This window comes from Tursiops truncatus, chromosome 12 (assembly GCF_011762595.2).
Source record: "Tursiops truncatus isolate mTurTru1 chromosome 12, mTurTru1.mat.Y, whole genome shotgun sequence".
Classification (NCBI taxonomy): Eukaryota; Metazoa; Chordata; class Mammalia; order Artiodactyla; family Delphinidae; genus Tursiops; species Tursiops truncatus.
In genome coordinates, this window is record NC_047045.1 from 2851235 (window position 1) to 2878518 (window position 27284).

Below are 27284 nucleotides of genomic sequence, written 5' to 3' on the forward strand. Positions count from 1 at the left end.
TTTAACATGTCTGCATAGTAGCCTATGATGTGCATGCCTCACTGTTTATTCAACTATAGCCTTCTTGATAGATATTTCAGTGCCGTTTTTGTCTTTACAATTATTCCTGAAATAAACATCACTGAACATAAATCTATGCCTGAGTATATCTAATTGCTATGAAATTGAGTTTAAGAAGAAAGGCTTTTTGGTTAATTCATATATGATCTTTCAATTATTATCTATAATGAATCTGTTCTTATACAGAGAAGAAATATAGTCTAATATTTTTGACTAGTCAATGATCTTATTCTTGCTGAAATCAGATTGGAAGTGCTCAGGAACTGGGCAAGTACACTGTATCTGCATCATAGTGTCTAATTGTCTAATTAAGTATAAGCTCCATGTTGTACACAGTGCATAAGAAAATTTGATGATAGTTTTAGTTAATGGAAATGATACATATTTTGTGTGAATATTTAACTATTATTCTTAAAGTGTTTACAAATATAAATGTATTTATTATATTCCATTTCTAATGTTTAAATTTTAATAGAAAGCATGAGAAAAATCAGAAAACAGAGTATAAATTTACTTCTCTTGAGTATTCCCTTTTCCAGATTCCTAGTAAATCAGCCATCACGAGGTGTGTCTTTCAACTATGGCTACTTCTTACCATCATTAAAACAAACTATTATCGGTTAATAGCAACAAAAAATAACATAAGCATTCATGGAATATTTTAAGACAAATTGTGACTTTATAAAGACAACAAACCCATGTATACTGACTTTCACCTAACTACAATATTCAAAGTTATGCCAAAGTATTTCACACTCTACAATGTTTCCCAAATTTTGAGTACATTTATTCCTATTTTCCTGATTCCTGTTACACTTTTACAAATTCTTCACTAAATTGTGCCACCAAATAGTTGGAACAACTAGCTTTGGTGCTATTAATATTGAAAATAGATTAAATGAAATATAATAAGCCCTAGCTGTGAAAAGAAAAATTCCAGATACAATGTGTATTGGCTTGAATTGTATGCAGGAAAATAGAAGAGAAAAAGCAAACATCATTTTAGTGCAATCTTCTAAAAATAGGAAACCTCCTTTTACCTGCAAGAAATATTTTTGTAACAAGACAATGATGGTGCTATAAAATAATTACAGGGACATTTTCCTAATATGAGTGACTCAGATTAGAGAACAGCTAAATGAGTCAATTACCAAAGAACCCCACTGTGAAAGGGTTAGATTTTTATAAACTTATAATACACACATATACATACTCACACTCCCAGAATCAGTTGTAAAGTAGAAACGAATTGTAACCCTACAATGAAAGGTACATGGGGCTTATTATCATCTAGAATAAAGGAAGCCAATTTTTAAAGTACTAAACAGCATAGGACCAAAAGGGGACTTAATCATACAGTGAAATAATTGCCTGATGTTAAATTCTATGACTTTAGGTAGTGAGTGAAAGTTCTAAGAATTTATTATAATTTCTATGAATAGGACAGTTTAATAAACTGGAATCTACCAATTATAAAGATCAGAAAATAACTACACGATTTATTGCTACAATGTTACCAAAATATATCAATATAAACCCAAAATAGTTTCAATATGCTAAAAGTGGCCTATTTCCTCTCATTTAAACACTATAAAAATAGTGGTAATCTGAGGAACTACAGAGCTACATTTTAATACATGCGACCAAGAGAATAAGGCAACAGAATGGAGGACTTACCACAAAGTAGCAAGGCTATAGAAATCTGTAAGACATTTATCACAAGAAACTAGGGACAAAAGTATTCATAGATTTTCTATTATCATTTATTTAAAAAAAACATTAACTTTTGTGTAGCTAATAATTGTGTCAGAAATGAGGAATGAATTTTAAGACAATGAAATTCACCAAATGATAAAAGCTCCTCCCATAATTTTTCCAATGATTTCAATATATTAAGTAGCAAATCTCTCTTATCTCGTGCAATTTCAACTATGCTCCCTCCTCAGGGAAATTCCCAAAGACAATAAATAATTTAGTCATAATTCTAATTAAAAACTTAGTAGGACCCCCCCCCCCCCCCCCCCGCAGCCTGTGAAATTTACAAGGCAATGTCGCTAATTATTTGTTACTTCAACCTGTGGTCTGAAACAGTTCTAGACAGCTACAGGAAAGTATGTGTAGAATTAGCAATCCAGACCAAACCAGTTTCTAAAAAACACTACTGAGATATCACTGATTTCATAGTTATTGGCTCTTAAGCCCTTTTCTAATTGCCTTTACAGTTTATATCCTCCCTCTTTGCAGAAAAATACATAAAATATAATTGTGGATTATTCATAGCTAACCCGTTAAATAATCTTCATGATATCCATGCAATATAAAATAATTCTTGTATTAATAACTGATCTTCTTTGGGGACTAAAACTTAACTTTTACATTTTTTAATGCTTTAATTTCAAGTTATTCATCACAAAGTCTGGTATGTTATCCATGATAATGGAGTCAAGCAGAAACACAAAGTATTCCAAATATAAAACTCTACAATGCTGGATGTGTATTTGTATATATTTGGTGAAGCCCAGCACTGAAGTATATTACCTTAGTTTTGCATGAGGAAATTTCTGGTACTAAAAAAGAAACAGTGTCACATGTGTGGAAAAAATTAAAAAAAAAAAAAAAGCAAAACTCACCACCAACCCCACCAGGGCAAAACTGAAAGAAATAATTTGCCCTCATTCGTAGATGCATTGTTCATGAAAGTTTAAAATCTAAAAAATTCCACCAAATCAAATTAAAATATTTTCCTTTAAAAATATTTCTTGAGACTCTGTAATTTTATACATGACTGCAAGTATTTTTAAAAAGACTTAGATAAAAGTTATTCAATGATTTTTAAAATATTATCATTCAGATAAAAAGTTGTTTTAATTTATTTCACATTTGCTTTACAAAGAAGTATTATACACTATGAACATTGTGCACTAACAGAATTGTATCAACTTGGAACATAATAATACAGTATCAGAAGCTATATGTTGATAGAAATCAGTCATAATCACCAAAGATCAGTTTACCTTTTGACATAAATCTTATAGGCGAAGCAAAGGGCAAACTGACTTTTAATGAACTATCTTGCTCTCACGTAAAACACCAATAGTCATGGAATTTCACATTAAATACCACAACTGAGTTGATAATTTACTTGTTGGAATGTTGTGGTTTTTACTAAAATAATCCTAAGGTAAATCTGTCTGTTAACTCATAGAAGCTAAATTGAGTTATAGGAAATCTTTGTCCAGCCTCAGCCTTTTAAAAATAAAAATGTTAGTGCCTTGGAAACCCTGCTTGAAATTAGCTGATACAGAAAAATGTACTCACTAACCCCTCTGAAATTCTTTCCCAGTGCAATTCTGAGTTTTCAGTCCTAGACTTACACAAAGGGACAGATGTAAGTGACACATGCTAAAAAGAATTTTAACTATACTTCAATTGAAAAGTAAGCGAATAAATGAATGAATGAATGAATACATACATACATACATATTAACTAAAAAACTATTATTTGGAGATTCCCAAAGCCTATACTATTGACCATTCTACTACTTGAAAAGGAGAAAATAAACTAGAAGGTCACACCTACATTTTAATACTAGTTATCTTTGAGTTGCTAAAATAACATGTATAATGCTTACATTTTCCTTAAGCCTTAAGATATTCTACATGTCTATTAAAACATGCATTATTTTATATTTCTAATGTGGCAATCAAGTAGAGAAGGATATAGCTGAACAGATCATAAGGGCAAAAATAATACTTTCTTTAGCCAATTGAGCAATATAATTGATTAAATACAGTCACAGTATTTTACAAAATGCACAGCATTTTACAACATACATTATATGTTGAATCTCAGAGGTTTGTCACTGACCACTCCTTTATTATAAAGAAGAATAATTTTCTGTCATCAACTACGCAGATCAGACGACATCTAAAATACTGTTTCCAATTTTGGTCTTTAAAAATTTATTTAGGAGAAATTAAAGAATATATGGGTGAGGTAGGTGATAGTGACCTTCAGAGGTCTATCTTAAAAGTATGCCAAACAGGGAATTCCCTGGGGGTCTAGTGGTTAGGATTCTGGGACTTCACTGATGGGGCCTGGGTTTGATCCTGGTCAGGGAACTAAGATCCCGCAAGCCTTGTGGTGCAGCCAAAGAGCAAAAAAAGTATGCCAAACAAGACTTATTGAAAATATTTTGATACTGAATTATGTTAAAAGAGTATAAAGTCTTTAATATCGCCATGATGACTTAGAAGACACAGAATGTATTACATATGTTATGAGAACATAAAAAATACAGTGTGGTCAAAGGATCAAATTTGTGTGTTGGTTTGTTTAAGAAAGCAGTATAAGTCCTAAAGCCAAAAAAAGAAAACTTTATGGTTTTATATTAATTTGAATTGAAATTACCCCCACAATAATTTTCAGGCTTATGATGAGAATAATAAAGGAGAAGAGAGAAATTTGCTTGCTAGGATTCTTGCAGATTTTATCATGTTAGTTTATAGGCTAGAATAGATAATCTCATCCTATCTTAAAATACTTTGATGCTGTGATAGTCTTACTGCTTGTTATATTATAAAAAATATTAAGCTTCATTGATTTTTTTCATGTCTTTGATTCTTCTGGAACATGCTTCCTGGAAAAGATGATGTTCTGTAGAACTATAAAATATTTAGCATCAGTTAATGAAACAGGGAGAACTTCTAGTTACTTCACTGTAAATCTGCTACCCTCTCCAAAATATAAATCAGAAAAATGGAATATAAATCAAGATAGAACAGGAGACTTATCAGGTGTTGCAAAAAATACCACGTACTATTGAACACCAATAATTCTTCCTTGACATCTATATATTTATTAAAATATTATATCCTCTAAAATAAATTTTTATATAAAAAATCTATTTGAAGCAATTATAAAAATGCAATGATTAGAAATATAAATGAGAAAATAAACAATACCAGGTTAGCATTTTTTAATTTTATTAAAGACATTAATGAATGTTGCCTGCAGTGAGGACCAGAACAGAGTCACCCACATTTGTCAAACTTAACAATTGACACTTTATGATCTTTTAAAGTTAACTGATGTGTCAACATAATTTGAAAAGGGTTACGGATCATACAAATAACAAAATCTCTTAAAAGACAGTTTATATGATAATTTGATCTTCTAAAGTTTCATCTGTTGAATTTAAAAAGCAGAGAAAAGAACTGATTTTCTTCTTAGCAAACATGTTTTTCTATGTTATGTAGTCTTGACTAATATGTATAATTGTTTCTGATCATCTAAGTGGAGCACTATGTATAAAAAGTGAGCACTGAAACTTTTCAAAAGAAACTACAATGTAAGTATTATAATCAATGACATATTCAATAAAGAGCACACTTGTATCCTACTTAGCAACCAAGCAGTGACAGATGTTTTGTTAACTTTGCAGAATTTTAAAAGTTCAAACGTTGTTTAATATCAACAATATGACATCTACTTTTTCTTAATGTAGGTTTATTTTTTGTCCATGGGTATAAATCCAAATAAACAACATTTCTAAAGTTTATCTTCATGGAGAGATTTATTAGTTTTACAAAAGCCAGCCAGTACAATGAAAAGGCACTTAATGAAATAATTCACTTTATTTTTTGTAAAAGTAACATTGAGATATCTTTAAAGAGAGAATGAGAAGAATGGTTTTACTCCAAACCATATGTTAAAATAAAAAATGAGGAGCTGGTTTAAGGTAAGATATTGATTGAGTTGATTTTTTCAACAGGTATTGATTGATTGGGGGCATGCTGAATTGAAAGCATTGATAGAATACTCAGCTAAAAGGGATTATTAAGATTTTGGAAATGCAAGTAAGTAAGTAAGTAAGAGCATGATATGGGTTTAGTTTATAGCATCAACTACTACACACCATACAGGTTATAATTAAAGTTACAAAATAGACAGGGTATCCCAGATAAAAATAGAAAAAAGAGGAAGAGCAAGGAAAGACATTTGAACAGAACGTATATTTAACTGGTATGAGGAAGAAGAGAAAGGTTGGAAAACCTTGTAATCAATGGAGGTCTCAAAAAGAATAAAAAGAAAAAAATGAAAATGAAGGAAAATAAAGAATGAGAAAGGGCTTCCCTTGGGACGCAGTGGTTAGGAATCTGTCTGCCAATGCAGGGGACACAGGTTCGAGCCCTGTTCCAGGAATATCCCACATGCCACGGAGCACCTAATCCTGTGTACCACAACTACTAAGCCTGCGAGCCACAACTACTGAGCCTGCATGCCACAACTACCAAAGCCCACGTGCCTAGAACCCATGCTCTGCAACAAGAGAAGCCACTGTTATAAGAAGCCCGGGGCCCACAAGGAAGAGTAGCCCCCGCTCCCGGCAACTAGAGAAAGCCTGCGTGTAGCAACGAAGACCCAATGCAGCCAAAAATATATAAATAAAAATAAATAAATTTAAAAAAATAAAAAGAATGAGAAGAACATTGTTTATGGGTGTGATTGACTAGGCAGTGAATTGGTAAACGATTCCTCACTGTAATTACAAATAAGGAGCAAATATGGATGATCAGGCACCAGATCATCCATATTTGAGATTATAAAAATGAGATTATTTATGAAGGTGGAGATTTTGACAAGGAAACTTGAGTATAATCTATGTGTGATGAACAGCATCAATAATGAAGGATGACATGGAGGGGAAAGTTTTGTGTGAGAGACCACCCTTATTTAATAAAATAGACAAACTTAGCTGAGTCAATGAACAGATGCCAAACATAGTCTCTATAGAACTTATGAACATACACACAGGGCATATGCACACTTAGCTACTCGTGCTGGTTACTAAAGAAGTTTAGGGCAGTTGTCCTGGTTACCGTGCACCTCATCTCTAAACCAGAAAGCTGTAGAGTCATGTAGGATTGGATGAGGGACTCTGCTGCCTGAGACTGCTTTCCTGAAAAATCTATTAGATGGAATAGGCAATTTATGTTGACCACCCACGTGAAAATAAGAGATAGGTGCAGAAATGGCAAAATGTTTTAGTGAAGGGTGCCAAGATTCAAAAGAAAACTTTTTTTCTTTTATGTAATATTTTATTTAAAATAAAATTTAAAATATATTGAAGTAATAACTCATACATTTATCACTTACAACAAGAGTCATAATTGTTTATGTTAGCTTCCAGTTTTTGTCCAGATAAAATCCTGGGATTTAAGTTTCTCTACCACTTGCACACTATGTGAAAAATAAGTAAATTATTTCAACAACTCGGGCCTCAGTTTTTCATCTATTAATTGGGAACAAGTAATTCCTATTTTGAGAATTAAGTGAATATATGATTATGAAATTATTTTGTAAAATTTGAAACCTTATCCAAATGATATTATTTGTTTTAAGTTGTCTATTAATAAAGTATATACTATTGACTTTTAATCTGTTTCCATACAGATATTTTGTATTTTTGTGTAGTTGCATTAGCACATTTTTCCTTTTATGATTTTGTATTTTATGACGTTTAGAATATTTTCCCTGTACTTTATGAAAATACACACCCATTTATATTTTAAATGACATCTTAAGTATTTGTTAGTGTCAGTTTTTTATGGTTCTCTTTTTGTGGTACATATATATTGTGATTTTATATAGTGAGTTATATCCAACTTTTCCAGTTTCTTCTCCTGCTTTTATACTTTGTAAGCAATTTTCCTTAAGTCTCAGATCATAACTATTCAACAATATTTTCTTCTGTCCTTTATTCTTTTACACTTACACTTAAAATTTAAATTTTTTTGAATTTAATTTTTAAATGTTGGGAGATAAAGAGTACTATTTTTCTATATAATTAGTTATTCCATGAGCATGTATTAAATAATTATGTCTTATCTCCTTACTGTAATACTATGTTTTCTTATTCTGAGCATCTTTCTGAGAGTACTGAACATAGGTTCTATATAGGTTCTGTAGGTTCAAGTTTGTTATAGAATTTTTAGATTTTGATTGTGCATTTATTATGTTTAAAAAATTCTCATTAAATATTATAAGCTTTTCAGGATGCATTATCCTTTGTCTCCAAAATTTTTTTAACAATTTGTTTTGCTTATACTTCCATATCTGATTTCAAGTGTTTTCAATTTCCAAAGTATTTTCTTAGTAACTTCAGCATATTAATAAAAATGTTTGAAAGTATAGTCCTTGCTATACCAAAGTAATTTGGGGGAATATGGTATTTTCCTCTGTTCATATAATTCTTCATTATAGACTTTAAAAAATTTTGTGTTTATTTAATCCAATTATATCACATTTCTTGTTTAGATTTTTTCTTTTTTATTTCATGTATTTGAAACTATTATAAATGTGCTTCTTTTTCTTATACTATCTATTTCATATCTATTATATTTTCTAACTATTTTATATTCTTCATACTTTTGAGAAATGTGTGTTATACGGTTGAAAACACTAAAAAAAAAAAAGGAAGATTTGTAAAAAAGTGTAGCTGGCCTTTTATGCTGTAGCTAATAACTAAAACAAAATTTTCTCAAGCAATGACTACACCATAACTCACCTTCACCCCCTACAAATATTTAGAAGCTGAAATACAATGTGTCTATTATTGAGGCTTAAGCAATGATTATACTTCAGCTGATTCATATACTGAAAATACCGAGATAACTTGACTAGAGTCCACAGTCTTCTGGTAGACTGGATGGCCCTTCAGATTTAGTTGAAATGCTTCCAGCACAGCATGTTATAAATGACTCTAAATAAGTGGATAAAATAAGACCACGTGAAACATTACGAGTCAAAGTAACAACAACAACAATATAAAACCTGTGAAAAAAATGCATAAATGCTGATTTTAAATTTAAAATATCAGCAAAAACTAATATGTCATAAAAATAACAATTTTAATAATAGATAGAAATAGAATCAAAAGTAAAATAATAAAATGTATTTTTCAAATCAAATTAGAAAACAACAAAGGAAAATAATACTTAATGATGGTGTTAGTTTGGTCATTCATTCTCTGGGAATGAACATATGCAAAAAAATTCTGGAAAATGACTTGGCTTGATAAATCAAAAGCCACCAAAGAGTTTATATATTCTAAACCATCAATAAAACTTCCCAAGTCCTAAATACTCTGTTATTGCAATATGATGGAAAGTTTGTAAAAGATGTAGGGAAACAGATAAATCAACTATTTATAATTTCAAATGTTAAATCTATGTTAATGCAACACTTTATTTTATATGTGAATAAAAGTAGAAATCTAACAAAATATTAACAGTCACCAGATTTTCAAATTGTGGGCAATTTATAAATCATTTTGATATATTCATTTTATCTTCACACATTCTTAAACTACCATGTATCAATGTAATTGTCATTTAAAATAACTGAAATCATATGAGCATCCTTTACTTAGTTAAAGCATTTGTGTTAAACATCATCATCATCACCATCATCATCATCATAATCATCTTGGTTTACATACCACCTGACTACCAATCATCTATTTTTTTGGTACTTCAAAATAGTTTGACAAAATCATGTACTTAACAGCTTCAATCTATCAAAATCTCCTCAAATAAAAACTCTTAAGCTTAATGCCCAGTAAAATTCTCATCTGTCTGGAGTTATCAATAAAGAGGCAACTCTAGTAATTACTCTTGGCTTCATAAAATCTCTTATCATAATGAAAAGGTTATACCAAGACAACTTATTATTCCTCCTTAGAATAATTCAATTTCTTCAGATTCAGTTATTAAAAATAGTACAGAAATTATATCAGGGAAGTAAACAATTATGCTGAAGATAAAGTAGAGTACAGCAGCTCTTGAGACATCGTCCTCAGGTCAAACAGAGACTCTACACAATCTTTGGACTGAGATTTCTGCAAGTAGATTGCACAGTCAGTGTGGTCAGCCTGATGTATTCCAGAATTTCCATGAGAGTCATGCCACCAGCTCTGAAATCCTAGTTTCAGAGCAGCATCAAATTGTAGAGAGCTGAGCTGAGAGACATTTAAGAAGCATCTATCTTATTACACTTGTTCTACAAATTTGAAAACATAAATTATTGCAGTTTAGTTGACTTGTTCTGCTCACAAAATAGCCTCTTGATGGAATCAACACTAGAAATAAAGTTCTCCAAGTCTTTCTTCTCTGTTTCTAGTATATACCCTCCTTAATTTTAATTTCAAGGAAGCATGGATGCTGTCACATGAGTGCTAGGCTCTGTTATATTGTTAGGCTCTGTTTTGGCTTATTTTGTATTTTCTTAGGTGAATGGCACTGCATTTTGGGTACAGCAAATCTAGACAAAATTGTAGTCCCAAGCAAGGGAATTTTACTGAAGGCTACTTTAATGTTGTTCATTTAACATTACCAATGAATGCATCTTCTGGATTTTAATATAGAATCTGATAAAAACTTGTCATAAGAAATAGGAATTTAAAGAAGTTTCAGTTTTACTATGTCTTCAATATCCACTTTGAACACCAATATTCTCATTTTTAAAAATGGTGTATTTTATATCTGCATTTTAGGCTTTTGTCAGGATTAAGTTTGTTGATTCAAAGCACCTCACAAATTATTTCCCTTCCTGTGTTAATCCTCTACAATTCCTATAACAGAAACTTAGGTGTAATATTAGCTTGCTTTCTGGTATTACAGTAGGTAATTAAATACATTTTTTACCTTAGATATTGGCTATACCCTATGTGTTAATTGATTATTAGAGATGCAGTGAGTAACTTATTATCTATCAACTTCCTTCCTGAAATTCTTCTTTTGAGAGAACTTTATTTCAACAAAACTCATAGGAAAAATTTATGATGTACTTTAAAGATATGGGTTGGGTTTCTGGCAATTTGTGGAAGTAAAATAGAAGAAAAAACAGTTCATATGGGGATTCACTATTTTCTCTTGTTGTGGGATTTCTAGAGAAAAATGAAATACTCTTCAAGCATGCAGAAATCCAGAGCAAGGTATGTTAGGATAATAAGTGGGAGGATGTGGTATGTCTTAGGAGACTTGGTGGTTTTACACTGTATGTGGGTTACTAGCAGCTTCATAGTTGTAACGAAGGCTACTTAGTCCAGCTCATTACTTTGGGGACTGAACTCTGCACAGTGATACAACACAGGAGGGAGGGATTCAGAATAAAATTATGACATGGATGAAATGGTGCAAAGGTACTTTGGAAGTGAGGTGATAGAATTCACTAAAAATTAAGGATCATTACAAATTCATACACATAACTCTACTTGAAACATGGCTTTTCATGAAAACCACTTACATCTTCTAAAAGAGTGTTGTTAAGACAATCCAAGGTAGGGTGGCAACTGTGGGAGCACAGCACCTGAAGGCATTTTTTACCAAATGGGTAAAAAATTAGTAATGGGAGTGTTGGTCTGTCTCATGAAACTTTAAATTTTGACATAGTCTAGCACTTCTTAATGATATCAGATCCATCAGATATATTTTCCCTCCAAATCCAAGTTTGTTTATATTGAAAGTATGTTGAGGCAAGTAGTCCTCTTTTTTTCTTCCACATCTGAAGAACTGCCTTAGCATTTACAGTAAGAACATCTCACCTTCAGGGTTGAGCAGATTCCAATAGGCAATAAACAGTGGCAGTATTTGAGATGGTATACTAATGTTTGGAGAGCAGCAGTATGGCCACATTAAACTTTCAAATTCTTTTAAAATGCTATTTAAATATATTATTTATACATTAGAATTGCATCACACTTATCCTGAGCAGCATAAAATTCCATGCAATACTCAATTTACAAATAGACTACATATGATTGCTTGGGATAGTTTTCTGTTTATCTATTTTATTAAAATTTAATATCTTCAAACAAGGGATGAAACCATCAGAAAAGGATGGGGGAAAGTGTAGGATCAAAAAATAAAGGTAATACAACAATTTCTAGATTTCAACTTATAGTTTTTATGTCAAATATTAAAATAACATACAAATTGTTTTTCAATACATTCTAGCTTCAATTGCTACTGGTAAAAGTGACTCATGTCAATATGTCATTGTAAAGACATAGAATGGGAAAGAAAATAATAGTATAGCCAGAGTGACAGACATTTCTTGCCAAAGTAGAAATAAGTCCAACTCTTTCATGCAACTTTCAATTCTGTTGGGGAGTGAGGGCTTATTCAGTTGCTATTTTGTGCTTGCTACGTATTTTATACAGTATTGTCAGTTAAATAGGTTAAATAAATGCAACTCCCCATCCTTTGAAGTCTGAGTAAAGAGAATAAAACTTAAAAAAAAAGAAACATTCAGTTTGAAAGAACAAAGTCTCCTTAGTCAGTCAAGAGATATGTCTAGTCAGGAAGAGCTTTTACAAATTTAAGAAACAATTTGATATTGATGGTTACCATTTATTTTGCAAACCTGTTGGGAATGAATGTATTCATGTAAAGTTATTGCAAATTTTATTCTTCACAAATTAATTTTTGGCTTTGACATTTATTTGAAGTCACTTGAAAGTAAATAAAACTAAGTACTTTCTATCTTCTCATCTTACTATCCTTATAGTAACAATGAATTTTTGTATTTATTTGCAGGATTAATTCTAATTTTATAATTAGAATTTTATACTTTTAAATATCTTCATGTAAAATCGTAATCAAATTTAATTGCATACTCTGTCTTTTCAGACTTTAAGATTTCTTTTTTTTTTAAAGAAAGCTTAGGATTGACTCTCTTATTAACTTTTATATGTAACATACAGTACTGTTAATTATATTTATCATGTTGTGCATTACATCCCTAGTACTCATTTATCTTATAACTGGAAGTTTGTACCTTTGACCACCTACATCCAATCCACTTTCCCCAAACTCCCATCTCTGATAACCACAAATCTGATCTATTTTTCTATGAATTTGTTTGTTTGTTTCTTTTTGAAGTGTAATTGGTCTACAACACTGTGTTAGTTCCTGGTACATAGCATAGTGATTCAATATTTCTATTCATTTCAAAATGATCACCTCAATAAGTCTAGTTACTATATGTCACCATACAAAGATATATTGTTATTGACTATATTCCCCACAATGTACATTTTCATACCTGTGACTCATCTATTTTCTACTAGAAGTTTGTTCCTCAATCTCCCTCACAAATTTCTCTCATTCACCCATCACCCTTCTCTCTGGCAGCCACCTGTTTATTCTCTGTATCATCTATGACTCGGTTTCTGTTTTGTTATGTGCATGCATTTGTTTTGTTTTTTAGATCCACATAAATGTGAACTCGTACAGTATTTGTCTTTCTCTGTTTGACTTATTTTATTTAGCAAAGTACCCTCTAGATCCACTCATGTTGTTGAAAGTGGCAAATTTTTACTCCTTTTATGCCTGAGTAATGTTCCATTGTGTACACACACACACACACACACAATCTTTATCCATCCATCTGTTGATGGCACTTAGGTGGCTTCCATATCTTGACTGTTGTAAATAGTATGGCAACAAACATTGGGATGTGTATATCTTTTCAAATTTCTGTTTTCATTTTCTTCAGATAAATACCCAGGAGTGGAATTGCTGAATCATACAGTAGTTCTATTTTTAATTTTTGAGGATCCTCCATATTTTTCTCCATAGTTGCTTCACCAATTTACATTCCAACCAACAATGTATGAGTGTTCCCTTTTATCCACATTCTCTCTAACATTTGTTATTTGTGGTCTTTTTGATAATAGCAATTCTGACAGGTGTGAGGTGATATCACTTTCTCATCTTGATTTGCATTCCCTGATGATCAGTGATGATGAGCATCTTTTCATGTGTCTGTTGGCCATCTATATGTAATCTCTGGAAAAATGTCTATTCAGATCCTCTGCCCACTTTTTAATGAGGTTATTTGTTCTTTTGATATGGAGTTGTATGAGTACTTTTTATATTTTGGATATTAAACCCTTATTATTATAATGTACCAAAATTAATCCCTATATTGTTTACAAATATGTTTTCCAATTCAGTAGGCAACTTTTTGTTGACAGCTTCCTTCACTGGGCAAAAGCTTTTTAGTCTGATGTAGTCCCATTTGTGTATTTGTTTTGGTTGCCCTTGCCTAAGGAGATAGTTCTAAAAAAATATTGCTGAGACAGATGTCAAAGAGTGTATTGCCTATGTTTTCTTCTAGAACTTTTCTTTGAGAAGTGTCATCTTGCCCACTCCCCCTACTTGATACTCTTGAAATAAATGTTTTAACAATTCTAAAAATTAACCCTAGTAAAAAGTAAATATAAATAGATATGTATCAATCTTATTTGAAACACTATAGAAGGTCAATCAAATATTTCACAGGTTCCTCAATTTACATGAACTTGGTTCTAGGAATTTCTTTTATTCTGGGCTCAGTTCTATTGAAAGATAATAATCTTGACTGGGAAAAATGTTAATAGTGTGTCCATCATCATATAAACTACATAATTTAATGGAAGTGAAGTATTATCTTAATTCATAAACTTTTTATGGATATAATATTTACAATATTAGCTTTAAAAAGTTAAAAGTTGTTTTGTTCATCTCTCCTCTATTTCTGTAAAAACAGGTTTGTATTGTAAACAAATTCAATGGTATATCCAAAATATATGCTTAATTGAGATTCTCAGTATCCTTAGTTTGTCCAAGGAAAACACTTTACAATACATCTCTGTGGTAGTCAGAATAGTGGCCTCTCAATATGTTTACATACTAATCCCCCAGTACTGTAAATTAAATATACATGAATATACATAACAAGGAGGATTTAAGGTTGCAGATAAAATTAAAGTTCTAATAGGATGACCTTAAAAGAAAGGTAATATCCTTGATTTTCTGAGGATTCAATATAATCACAAGGGCCCTTAAAAGTAGAAGAAGGAGACAGAAGAGGAAGTCAGAGTGATGCAATGTACAAACTCAACCCACCATTCTTGGCTTTAAGGATGAAAGAAGAGAACCAGCAGAAAAAGAATGTGGATGGTCTCTCAAAACGGGAAAGAAGAAAGGTGTTTATCTCTTAGAGCCTCCAGAAGGAATGCAGCCCTGCCAACTTTTTGATTAGCCCACTGAGGCTCTTTTCTTACATCTGAGGTAGAGATCAGTAAGATAATAAATTTGTGTTGTTTTAAATCACTAAGTTTGTGGCAATTTGCAACAACAACCATAGAAAATTAATAGCTTCTGTGTATGCAACTATCTTAATTATGCAGTGAGTTAAATTTTCAAAATTTTATTTATAATACACATCTCTTAAACTGTTGTGAGAATTAGAGACAAGATGTGCCTAAGGAAAATGCAAAAAGGCAATGTACCAAGAATAAGCAGCTTAACACCCCAACTCATTTTTAGGGGGAGAATATATTGCATTATTATGTATATATAATATCTGTATTATTAAAATATTATACATATGGTTTGATATACATTTATAATAGTAATTATAATAACATAATATATTTGGAATTGGAGTTGAAATATACCAGTCTAAATATTGTCACAATAAAAAATATTCCTGATTCAAGATAGACTTGACCTTTGTAAGTCAAAGAAGTGTAGTAACACTGTTAATTATTTTGAAAGAAAATCCCATATTTCTTGGCTGTCATTTCATAGATGTATGTCACTTGCACCTCTATTTTATCAGAAGAAATGAGTGGCCACGGCAGGGGTCTCACTGCGGAGCACATTCACCAGTTTCTCAGGACCAGTTCTGCTCAGTGCTTCCCTGCAGCATCAATATGACATCAGTAAAAAATACTGCCTCATTAAAGCACATAAGAGAATAAAATAGAGCAAAATCAGCACAAATAAAATTCATCATGTCTAAGTTATTGACCCCTTTCTTTTACGTTAAAGAAGCTTAAAAATGGCAGGTGCATATACTGGAAAGGATGGAGTACCACCTTATCCCTGACTAGGCTCCTTCCAGAATCACAGTTGGTTCATTATAATTACCTAATATTTGTAAAGTGCTCTGAGGTTGAAATCACTCCCAAGGTGCTGAGTAAGATGGTCACGCCTGAATAAATCTAATGATGAAAAACATATGTTATTATTTTCTGTGCCTCTTTGAAGGAAAATAAATGTTTACCATGAAAGAAAACAAATCAAGGCAAAACAGCAAACAAACAAAACAGAAAAAGAACAAGTTCAAAGTAAGTTGCAGACCAGTTTAAAAGAGACAAAACCCTGTGCTATCTCCATTCAGGCCAGACACAGCAGGTCCTGTTATGCTGAAACACAAGGACCAGACACACTAGGACACTTGCCAGCAGAGGCCACAGTTCCTACAGTCAAAGGAGATACTAGTTAATGGGACGGCTTTGGGACCTTGGGGTTTCATATAAAGACAGTTCACGGTATTTGTGCATAGAAGTGGTGATAGTTATCATGCGAGTGTCTTTCTGCTATGGTGGTACATTTACTTGAGAGCATCATAGCAAATGTGAATGTGATTCTACCTATGATAACAGAAGAGCTATGCGTGGCATGCCCATACATAGATGGATTGCATTATTGGTGCCAACCTTGGCTAAATGATATTCCTTAGTATGTTGTATGATCTTTCACTAAAGTTCCAGTTTAGGGGAAAATGGCAGATAGATCCAATAGGATCATTTGTACGTAATGTAAATGAGGGACCACAATATCCAAAGCAGCAGCAAAGATGAGAATGAACATAAATGAGGTGATTAATAAAATACTAAATATAGTGGCCTTTGTCATATAGCTTCATGTGTTTCTTAGGGCCTCATTACGACTTTTGTTGACCCCAGATACTTTTGCTTTTGTGGGTCTCTCGCTCTCTTTCTCTATATATAGATAGAGATAGATATACATATAGATTGCTCTACATATAGATAATATACACTATATCATAATATAATTATATATTAAATATAATCCAGGCTGTATGCATTATTATACTAATATTCATTATACATATTTTTCCTTTGGTATTAAAAATAAATTAAAATTAAAACATTTTCACAGGCTTGTAAAATTACCATGGGTAAGCCTTAGGCAACTATGCTTACTGTGTCTGATGGTAAAGTTGTCCCTGGTGTTTATAACCTTTCATAACATCAACAATTCTGTGTTCATTCAGATTTCTCTAATTCTGTATTTTTGATATATCAAATTAACCTTAGTAAAATATAGGCAACTGATTAATTAAAATTCATAGTATGAATGGGCTCAGAATAAATTACGTATATGGGTTTAAGCACTAAAATAATGATTAAAGCTATCAAATCTACTTCCCTCTGTTTATCCACAGTGTCCAAAAATATACTGAAATAACAAGTATTTTATGAAAATATTCTACACTCTGCAAGTATCATCTCTCAACCAAATAAATGAACGATAGAAATTACTATACTAGTCAAGACACGGCATGCCCAACAACATATGTGGGCAGGATATCACTCATAGAAAAATTCCAAGACTGCCCTCATCACCCTGTAAGGTATAAATGAGGAGCTGAAAGAATGGGAAATGACAGCTCATATGTGATCTGACACAACTGTACTGATAGAAATGACTTAGGAATATTGAACTTACTTCATTTCTGCCTTAGTAAAATTCTCCATCAATGAGATATGCTATAGGTAAGTTAGTTAAGCTTAGAAACTCCCGGAATCTAGTCTTTATGCTGAAACAACATAGTAAGCTCAGCATTTTTTCTAGACTATGAAATGTTTATTTAAAATGATCTGTAATTTTGGCTTCTTACAAGTTCAACCTTACATTTCCTGAATTAAAATGAATATGTGAATTTCTATTAAATGTATATGTTTAAGTTTGAAAAAATAACACCTCCTAGGAAAATTGTGAAATATGATAAGAATATTAAATAGGTTAAATATCATTTGACCTTATGAAGATTAGTTTTGTTGTGGCAAGAGTACACAAAATGGTATAGTTATTTTAGGCCACAGCTTCTAGAAACAGATAGATAACAATTATTTGATTTCCAGCATACTGCCTTTCTTTCAAAGAACTCAGGAAAATATGTTCACATATCACCTGTGTAAAATGGGAACAATTTATGTTCTTTCAACTGTGAACACCAATCACACAGAGACATTTGTAAATTTAGGTGAAATGGAAAACAATTTCAAGGCAGTGAACTAAACCACAATAAAAATTACACAGGCATCACAGCATTGGGAGAGGGATAAAAGTGTGACTTGACAAAAAATAATCAGTTTGTGCATAACACTGGCTGAAGGGGCTGGTGCCCTGAAAGGCAAAAAGCTATCTGTAGGCAAATGGCAGTGTAGATTGATTTGGTAACTCAGGCTTCAATAGGAAATGTATGTGCCCAGGGATGCAGTGCTATAAAGAAAGGCCCTGACTCTGTGGGATAGGTCACCTGCATGCTGCTCTGTGTCAGATCATAACTGTTAACTTGAAATAATTTGGCCTGTTTTCAGCAATTTATTTAAAGGCAACATAAATTGTATTCTTTTGTACATCTTGTTTTACTCCAAATGTAAAAGACTTCTAAAATGTCTATTGCTTTTGAAATCTAAACAAGCAGCCATTCAGGTTTAAAATGAAATGACCAATTTAAAGGACCGAAAATAAAAGACTAAATATCTTTAGGGGAGTGGCCGAGAGGGTGGAGTAGAAAGACCCTGAGCTCACTTCCTTCCACAGGCACACCCAAATTATAACTATTTACAGAGCAACTATTGATGAGAAGGACCTGAAGGCTAGCAGGAAATATTTTCCACACCTAAAGACATAAAGAAGGAACCATAAGAAGATAGGTAAGAAGGACAGAAACGTGGTATAGTCAAGATGTACACCTGCAGGTAGTCGACCCACAAACAGGAAGATAATCACAATTGCAGAGGTGCAACCCAAGGAACAAGGGATCCAAGCCTCACATCTGGCTTCCGAGCTTGGGAAGGCTAGCTCCCAAACATTTGCAGGGATTGCATACAGGAGAGCTGGAGGGCTGTAGAAAAGAGACTTTGCTCTCAAAGGGTGTACACAAAACCTCACACCTCCATTTGAAAGAAGCCTGGGGCAGACATACTTGCTGATCTTGGAGTGACTCTAGGGGGCAACCGGGACTTCCCCTGGGGACACAGCTGCTGGCAGTAACCATTCTTTCTTGGGTTGTTTGTTTGTTTTACGGTACATGGGCCTCTCACTGTTGTGGTATCTCCCGCTGCGGAGCACAGGCTACTGACGCGCAGGCTCAGTGGCCATGGCTCACGGGCCAGCTGCTCTGCGGCATGTGGTATCTTCCCAGACCAGAGCGCGAACCCGTGTACCCTGCAACGTCAGGCGGACTCTCAACCACTGCGCCACCAGAGAAACCCATTCTTGAGAGCTTATTCTACCACGAGAACATTGGTATTGGTAAGCACAATTTTGGAATCCTCCCTCTAACCCATTAGTGCTGGGGACTTTCTTACCCACCAGCCTGTTGGCACCAGTCTCTGTACCACCCAGGCCAAGCAGCTAGACATGTGGGGACCTACCCACCAACCAGCAGGCTGACACCAGTCCCAGGCTCCCCAGGACTCCCAGTAAACCCCTTGGGGACTCAGAATTGCCAAGCAGCAGAGTGGGACTGGCCTCAGGACCCTAAGAACACACTGCCAGCCAAGGCAGAAACCAGCATCTCCCACCAGCAGGCTGGGACCTGCCATGGGACCCCCCAGGCCCCATAGCCAGCTACCCCGGAACTTGGACACGGCTACCAGCAGAGCAGCGCCTGCCCTAAGCTTTGCTGCCAACTGCCCCAGGACACAGGGCCGGCACAAGCCCTAGAATCTCTGGGATTACTGCCTGTCATGCTACTCTGCAGCCCCACCCACAAACAGACTGGCAGCATCAGCGCGAGGCAGCACCTAGCAGCAAAATGTGTGGGGTCCCAGCCCCACCTACCACTGTGCTCACATCAGTAGGCCTCACCACAGAAGAAGGGGCCACTCAGCCTACATAAGGGCCACCCCTAGATCATATAGGTCTTATGACCAGAGGAGAGTGTGCTGCCGGGCCCCATAGAATGCCTTCTACATAACACCACTTCTCCAAAACTGGGAAAAATAACCAAGTTACCTAACACAAATAAACATAGAGAAGTAGACAACAGATGAATATGTTCCAAAAGAAGGAGACAAGATGAAAACTCAGAAGAAGAGTTAAGCAAAGTGGCACTAAACAATCTACTCGAAGGGTTCAAGATAATGATCATAAAGATGCTAAACAAGTTCAAGAAAAGAATGGATGAACACAGTGAGAAGTTCAACAAACAGAAAACATAAAGAAGAACCAAGCAGAACTGAAGAACAATGAGTCAATAAAAAATTAAACTGGAAGGAATCAACAGCAGAGTAGAAGACAAAGAAGAACAGATCAATGAACTAGAATATGTGGAAATCACTTAAGCTGAGTATAAAAAGGAACAAATAATAAAAGATGAGGACAGTTTAAAAGACATCTGGAATAACATCAAGAGTACTATCAGCTGAATTTTCAGCAGAAACTGCTGCACAGAAGTGAGTGGAACTGTATATTTAAAGTGATAACAAGAAAAAACCTACAAACAAGAATACTCTACCTGGCAAGGTTATCATTCAAATTTGAAGGATAAAAAGTTTTACAAATAAGCAAAAGGTAAAGAAGTTTGACACCACAAAACATGCTTTACAAGTAATGTTACAGGGACTTCACTAAGCAGAAAATAAAAGTTTACACCTAGAAATGAAGTGAGTGCTTCTCAACATTTTCATCCATTCATTCTTTTATTCAACATGTTTTTATTGAGTGCCTGCTCTATGCCAGGCACTTTTCTGGAAACCTAAGGAATATCAAGGAACCAAACAAAATTTCTGCCCTTATCTGGTGTACATACTAGCAGAAGAGAGAGTAGAGTACATCGTTTGGTATATATAGGGCTAATAGTGCAGCAAATAATAATAGTTGGTGCCCTGAGATAGGAATTGGGGCTTCTCACAACCTGAGCACCTGAGTCCACAGGTGCACCCACACCAACACCTACAGGCCATGGGGATGAAGTCTCAGTGCACCAGTGGGGACCAGATTGAGATACAGGCAGTAACTCTATGCTTGGAGCTCCCTGAGAAGGCAAACTTTTCAATTAAATGTTGTTTTAGAAGAAATTTTTGCGTTTTCTTTGTAAATAATTCAAATTGACTTACTTTGAATTCATTTACGTTCTTCACCTGATTAGCTAAGTTGTTTCCCAGTCCCCTGCCAAATTTTGAAATAAAGATTGTTTAGGCCTTGTCCCTAAATCAAAACAAACCCTTGTTGTGGTAAGTTCAGAACATGTTGAAATGTGTTCTTTAACTTGAAAATTTCTGAAACAGTTTATTTGTCAATTTACCTTTTCAGATTAAGAGAAGACTTTTAAAACAAATCAACCCATGGTATAGTACAGGGAACTCTACTGAATATTCTGTGATAACCTATATGAGAAAAAATTTGAAGAAGAATAAATATATGTATAACTGAATCACTTTGCTGTACACCTGAAAGTAACACAATATTTTTAATCAACTGTACTCCAATAAAAAATACAAAACAAGCAAACAAACAAAAAAACAGGGCACAACCCTGTAGGACTCTCATCACTAAGCAATCCCATTTGTCTAGTTATTGGTGAGGACAATTCAGCAATAATATACATAAAGAATAAAGAACACTGTAGTACATCCTGTCAATCTAGATCCTTTATAAAGCATTTAGGTTACAATCTGTGCTTTGGAGTTGTTGCTGGAGGGACCACTCAGAGATTTATTAGGTCTAATTCTCTGATTTCCAGCAGATGAATCTTCAATTAGCCCACATTGGTGGGCTTGTTATCCTATTTAAAAACACTTTCAGGGAAGAATGCATTATAGGAAAAGAGTACAAAAAGGCAAAAAAAAAATTCACATGCTTAAAAAAATATATTTTATACATATGCAAACCTTTCATAAACTAAAATTTACTTTCCCCTTCTTAAGTGCAGTTCTACATTTTTCCTGGCTTTTATAGTAACACATTACCCCATGATTTAATCAGTAACTTGAGCTTTGATGAGTAATAAAAAACATAAAACAAATAAATGAACCTGGGAAACAACAAAAACATTTATTTTTTCTTTTTATTTTACTCTATTGCTAAATTCTGATATTCTTGGTGGTCCAAGGGTTAGGAAAACAATCTGTGAGAGGAACTTAGAACCATATATTTAAAAGAATAACAATATTCATAGTCACATTTATTCCACGTCAGTTTTAAGCTTTAAAGTTCAAAATATTAATATTTACAATAATATTTAGAATATTTTATTTACATTTATAAATATGATATAATACTTTTATTTTTTAATTTTTTTAACATCTTTATTGGAGTATAATTGCTTTACAATAGTGTGTTAGTTTCTGCTGTATAACAAGGTGAATCAGTTAAACATATACATATGTTCCCATATCTCTTCGCTCTTGCGTCTCCCTCCCTCTCACCCTCCCTATCCCACCCCTCTAGGTGGCCACAAAGCACCGAGCTGATCTCCCTGTGCTATGCGGCTGCTTCCCACTAGCTATCTATTTTATGTTTGGTAGTGGATATATGTCCATGCCACTCTCTCACTTCGTCCCAGCTTACCCTTCCCCCTCCCCGTGTCCTCAAGCCCATTCTCTATGTCTGCGTCTTTATTCCTGTCCTGCACCTACATTCTTCAGAACCATTCTTTTTTTTAGATTCCATATATATGTGTTAGCATACGAATTTGTTTTTCTCTTCCTGACTTACTTCACTCTGTATGACAGACTCTCGGTCCATCCAACTCACTACAAATAACTCAATTTCATTTCTTTTTATGGTGGAGTAATAGTCCGTTGTATATATGTGCCACATCTTCTTTATCCATTCATCTGTCGATGGACACTTAGGCTGCTTCCATGTCCTAGCTATTGGAAATAGAGCTGCAATGAACATTGTGGTACATGACTCTTTTTGAGCTATGGTTTCCTTAGGTATATACCCAGTAGTGTGATTGCTGGGTTATAGGGTAGTTCTATTTATAGTATTTTAAGGAATTTCCATACTGTTCTCCATAGTGGCTGTATCAGTTTACATTCTCACCAAGAGTGCAAGAGGGTTCCCTTTTCTCCACACCCTCTCCAGCATTTATTGTTTATAGATATTTTGGTGATGGCCATTCTGACTGGTGTGAGGATATACCTCATTGTAGATTTGTTTTGCATTTCTTTAATGATTAGGGATGTTCAGCATTCTTTCATGTGTTTGTTAACAATCTGTATATCTTCTTTGGAGAGATGTCTATTTAGGTCTTCTGCCCATTTTTGGATTGGGCTGTTTGTTTTTTTTGATATTGAGCTACATGAGCTGCTTGTAAATTTTGAAGATTAATCCTTTGTTAGTTGCTTCATTTGCAAATATTTTCCTCCATTCTGAGGGGTGTCTTTCTGTCTTGTTTATGGTTTCATTTGCTGTGCAAAAGTTTTTAAGTTTCATTAGGTCACATTTGTTTATTCTTGTTTTTATTTCCATTTCTCTAGGAGGTGGGTTGAAAAGGGTCTTTCTGTGATTTATGCCACAGAGTTTTCTGCCTAAGTTTTCCTCTAAGATTTTTATAGTGTCTGGTCTTACATTAAGGTCTTTAATCCATTTTGAGTTTATTTTTGTGTATGGTGTTGGGCAGTGTTCTAATTTCATTCTTTTACATGTAGCTGTAGAGTTTTCCCAGCACCAATTCTTAAAGAGATGGTCTTTTCTCCATTGTATATCCTTGCCTCCTTTGTCATAGATTAGTTGACCGTAGGTGTGTGGGTTTACCTCTGAACTTTCTATACTCTTCCATTGATCTATATTTCTGTTTTTTGTGACAGTACCCTACTTTCTTGATTACTGTAGCTTGTATTATAGTCTGAAGTCAGGGAGCCTGATTCCTCCATATCGGTTTTTCATTCTGAAGATTGATTTGGATATTCAGGGTCTTTTGTGTTTCCACACAAATTGTGAAATTTTTTGCTCTAGTTCTGTGAAAAATGCCATTGGTAGTTTGATAGGGATTACCTTGAATCTGTAGATTGCTTTGGGTAGTATAGTCATTTTCACAAAGTTGATTCTTCCAGTCCATGAACATTGTATATCTCTCCGACTGTTACTAACATCTTTCATTTCTTTCATCAGTGTCTTATAGTTTTCTGCATACAGGTTTTTTTCTCCTTAGGTAAGTTTATTTTAGGTACTTTATTCTTTTTGTTGCAATGGTAAATGGGAGTATTGCCTTAATTTCTCTTTCAGATTTTTCATCATTAGTGTATAGGAGTGCAACAGATTTCCATGTATTAATTCTGTATCCTGCTACTTTACCAAACTCATTGATTAGCTCTAGCAGTTTTCTGGTAGAGTCTTTAGAATTCTCTACGTATAGTATCATGTCATCTGCAAAAAGTGACAGCTTTGCTTCTTCTTTTCCAATCTAGGATCCTTTTATTTCTTTTTCTTCTCTGATTGCTCTGGCTAAAACTTCCAAAACTATGTTGAATAATAGTGGTGAGAGTGGGCAACATTTTCTTCTTCCTGATTTTAGAATACTTACAATTTTTCACCATTGAGAATGATGTTGGCTGTGGGTTTGTCATATATGGCGTTTATTATGTTGAGGCAAGTTCCCTCTATGCCTACTTTCTGGAGGGTTTTTATCATAAATGGGTGGTAAATTATGTCAAAAGCTTTTTCTGCATCTATTGAGAATATCATATGCTTTTATCCTTCAATTTGTTAATATGATGTATCACATTGATTGATTTGGGTATACTGAAGAATCCTTGCATTCCTGGAATAAACCCCACTTGATCATGGTGTTTGATCCTTTTAAAGTGCTGTTGGATTTTGTTTGCTAATATTTTTTGTTTTTTTGTTTGTTTTTTGTGGTACACAGGCCTCTCACTGTTGTGGCCTCTCCTGTTGCCGAGCACAGCCTCCGAACGCGCAGGTCCAGCGGCCATGGCTCACGGGCCCAGCCGTTCCGCGGCATGTGGGATTTTCCCGGACTGGGGTATGAACCCATGTCCCCTGCATCGGCAGGCAGATTCTCAACCACTACACCAACAGGGAAACCCTGTTGGCTAGTATTTTGTTGAGGATTTTGCATCCATGTTCATCAGTGATATTGGCCTGTAGTTTTCTTTTTTTGTGGCATCTTTGTCTGGTTTTGGTATCAGGGTGATGGTGGACTCGTCGAATGAGTTTGGTAGTGTTCCTCCATCTACTATATTTTGGAAGGTTTTGAGAAGAATAGGTATTAGCTCTTCTCTAAATGTTTGATAGAGTTCGCCTGTGAAGCCTTCTGGTCCTGGGCTTTAGTTTTTGGAAGATTTTTAATCACATTCTCCATTACAGTGCTTGTGATTTGTGTGTTTATATTTTCTATTTCTTCCTGGTTCAATCGTGGAAGGTTGTGCTTTTCTAAGGATGTCTCCATTTCTTCCAGGTTGTCCATTTTATTGGCATATAGTTGCTTGTAGTAATCTCTCATGATCCTTTGTATTTCTCCAGTGTCAGTTGTTACTTCTCCTTTTTCATTTCTAAATCTATTGATTTGAGTCTTTTTTTATTGATGAGTCTGGCTGATGGTTTATCAATTTTGTTTATCTTCTCAAAGAACCAGCTTTTAGTTTTATTGATCTTTGCTATAGATTTCTTCATTTCTTTTTCATTTATTTCTGATCTTATCTTTATGATTTTTTTCCTTCTGCTAAATTTGGGGTTTTTTTTGTTCTACTTTCTCTAATTGCTTTAGGTTAAGGTTACATTCTTTATTTGAGATGTTTCTTGTTTATTGAGGTAGGACTGTATTGCTATAAACTTCCCTCTTCAAAATATGTTTGCTGCATCCCATAGGTTTTGGGTTGTCATGTTTTCATTGTCATTTGTATCTAGGTATTTTTTGATTTCCTCTTTGATGTCTTCAGTTATCTCTTGGTTATTAAGTAGTGTATTGTTTAGCCTCCATGTGTTTGTGGTTTTTACATAGTTTTTCCTGTAATTGATATCTGGTCTCATAGCGTTGTGGTCGGAAAAGATTCTTGATATGCTTCCAATACTCTTAAATTACCAAGGCTTGATTTGTGATTCAAGATATGATCTATCCTGGAGAATGTTCCATGAGCACTTGAGAATAAAGTGTATTCTGTTGTTTTGGGATGGAATTCCTATAAATATCAATTAAGTCTATCTGGTCTATTGTGTCATTTAAAACTTCTGTTTCCTTATTTATTTTCATTTTGGATGATCTGTCCATTGGTGAAAGTGGGGTGTTAAAGTCTCCTACTATGATTGTGTTACTGTCAATTTCCCCTTTTATGGCTGTTAGCATTTGCCTTATTGTATTGAGTTGCTCCTATGTTGGGTTCATAAATATTTACAATTGTTATATATTCCTGGATTGATCCCTTGATCATTATGTAGTGTCCTTCCTTGTCTCTTGTAATAGTCTTTATTTTAAAGTCTATTTTGTCTGATATGCGAATTGCTACTCCAGCTTTCTTTTGATTTCCATTTGCATGGAATATCTTTTTCTGTCCCCTCCCTTTCAGTCTGTATGTGTCCCTAGGTCTGAAGTGGGTCTCTTGTAGACAACATATATACAGCTCTTGTTTTTATATCTATTCAGCCAGACTATGTCTTTTGGTTGGAGCATTTAATCCATTTACATTTAAGGTAATTATCAATATGTATATTCCTATTACCATTTTCTTAATTGTATTGGGTTTGTTATTGCATGTCTTTTCCTTCTCTTGTGTTTACTGTGTAGAGAAGTTCCTTTAATATTTGTTGTAAAGCTGGTTTGGTGGTGCTGAATTCTCTTAGCTTTTGCTTGCCTGTAAAGGTGTTAATTTCTCTGTCAAATCTGAATGAGATCCTTACTGTGTAGAGTAACCTTGGTTGTAGGTTTTTCCCTTTCATCACTTTAAATATGTCCTGCCACTCCCTCTTGTCTTGCACATTTTCTGCGAAAGATCAGCTGTTAGCCTTATGGGGATTCCCTGGTATGTTATTTGTTGTTTTCCCTTGCTGCTTTTAATATTTTTTCTTTGTATTTAATTTTTGATAGTTTGATTAATATGTGTCTTGGCATGTTTCTCCTTAGATTTATCCTGTATAGGACTCTCTGCACTTCCTGGACTTGA

At 33.9% G+C, this 27284-nt stretch overlaps 1 protein-coding gene across 1 annotated transcript in view; it reads right to left on the reverse strand.

Annotated features, from left to right (window-relative positions):
• Positions 1–27284, reverse strand: part of EYS (eyes shut homolog) — a 1685417-nt gene that overhangs the window by 1422143 nt on the left and 235990 nt on the right. Inside the window, exon 10 of the mRNA XM_033867388.2 lies at positions 17834–17843. Coding sequence (XP_033723279.1) covers positions 17834–17843 — 10 coding nt within the window. The remainder of the gene's footprint in view (positions 1–17833; positions 17844–27284) is intronic.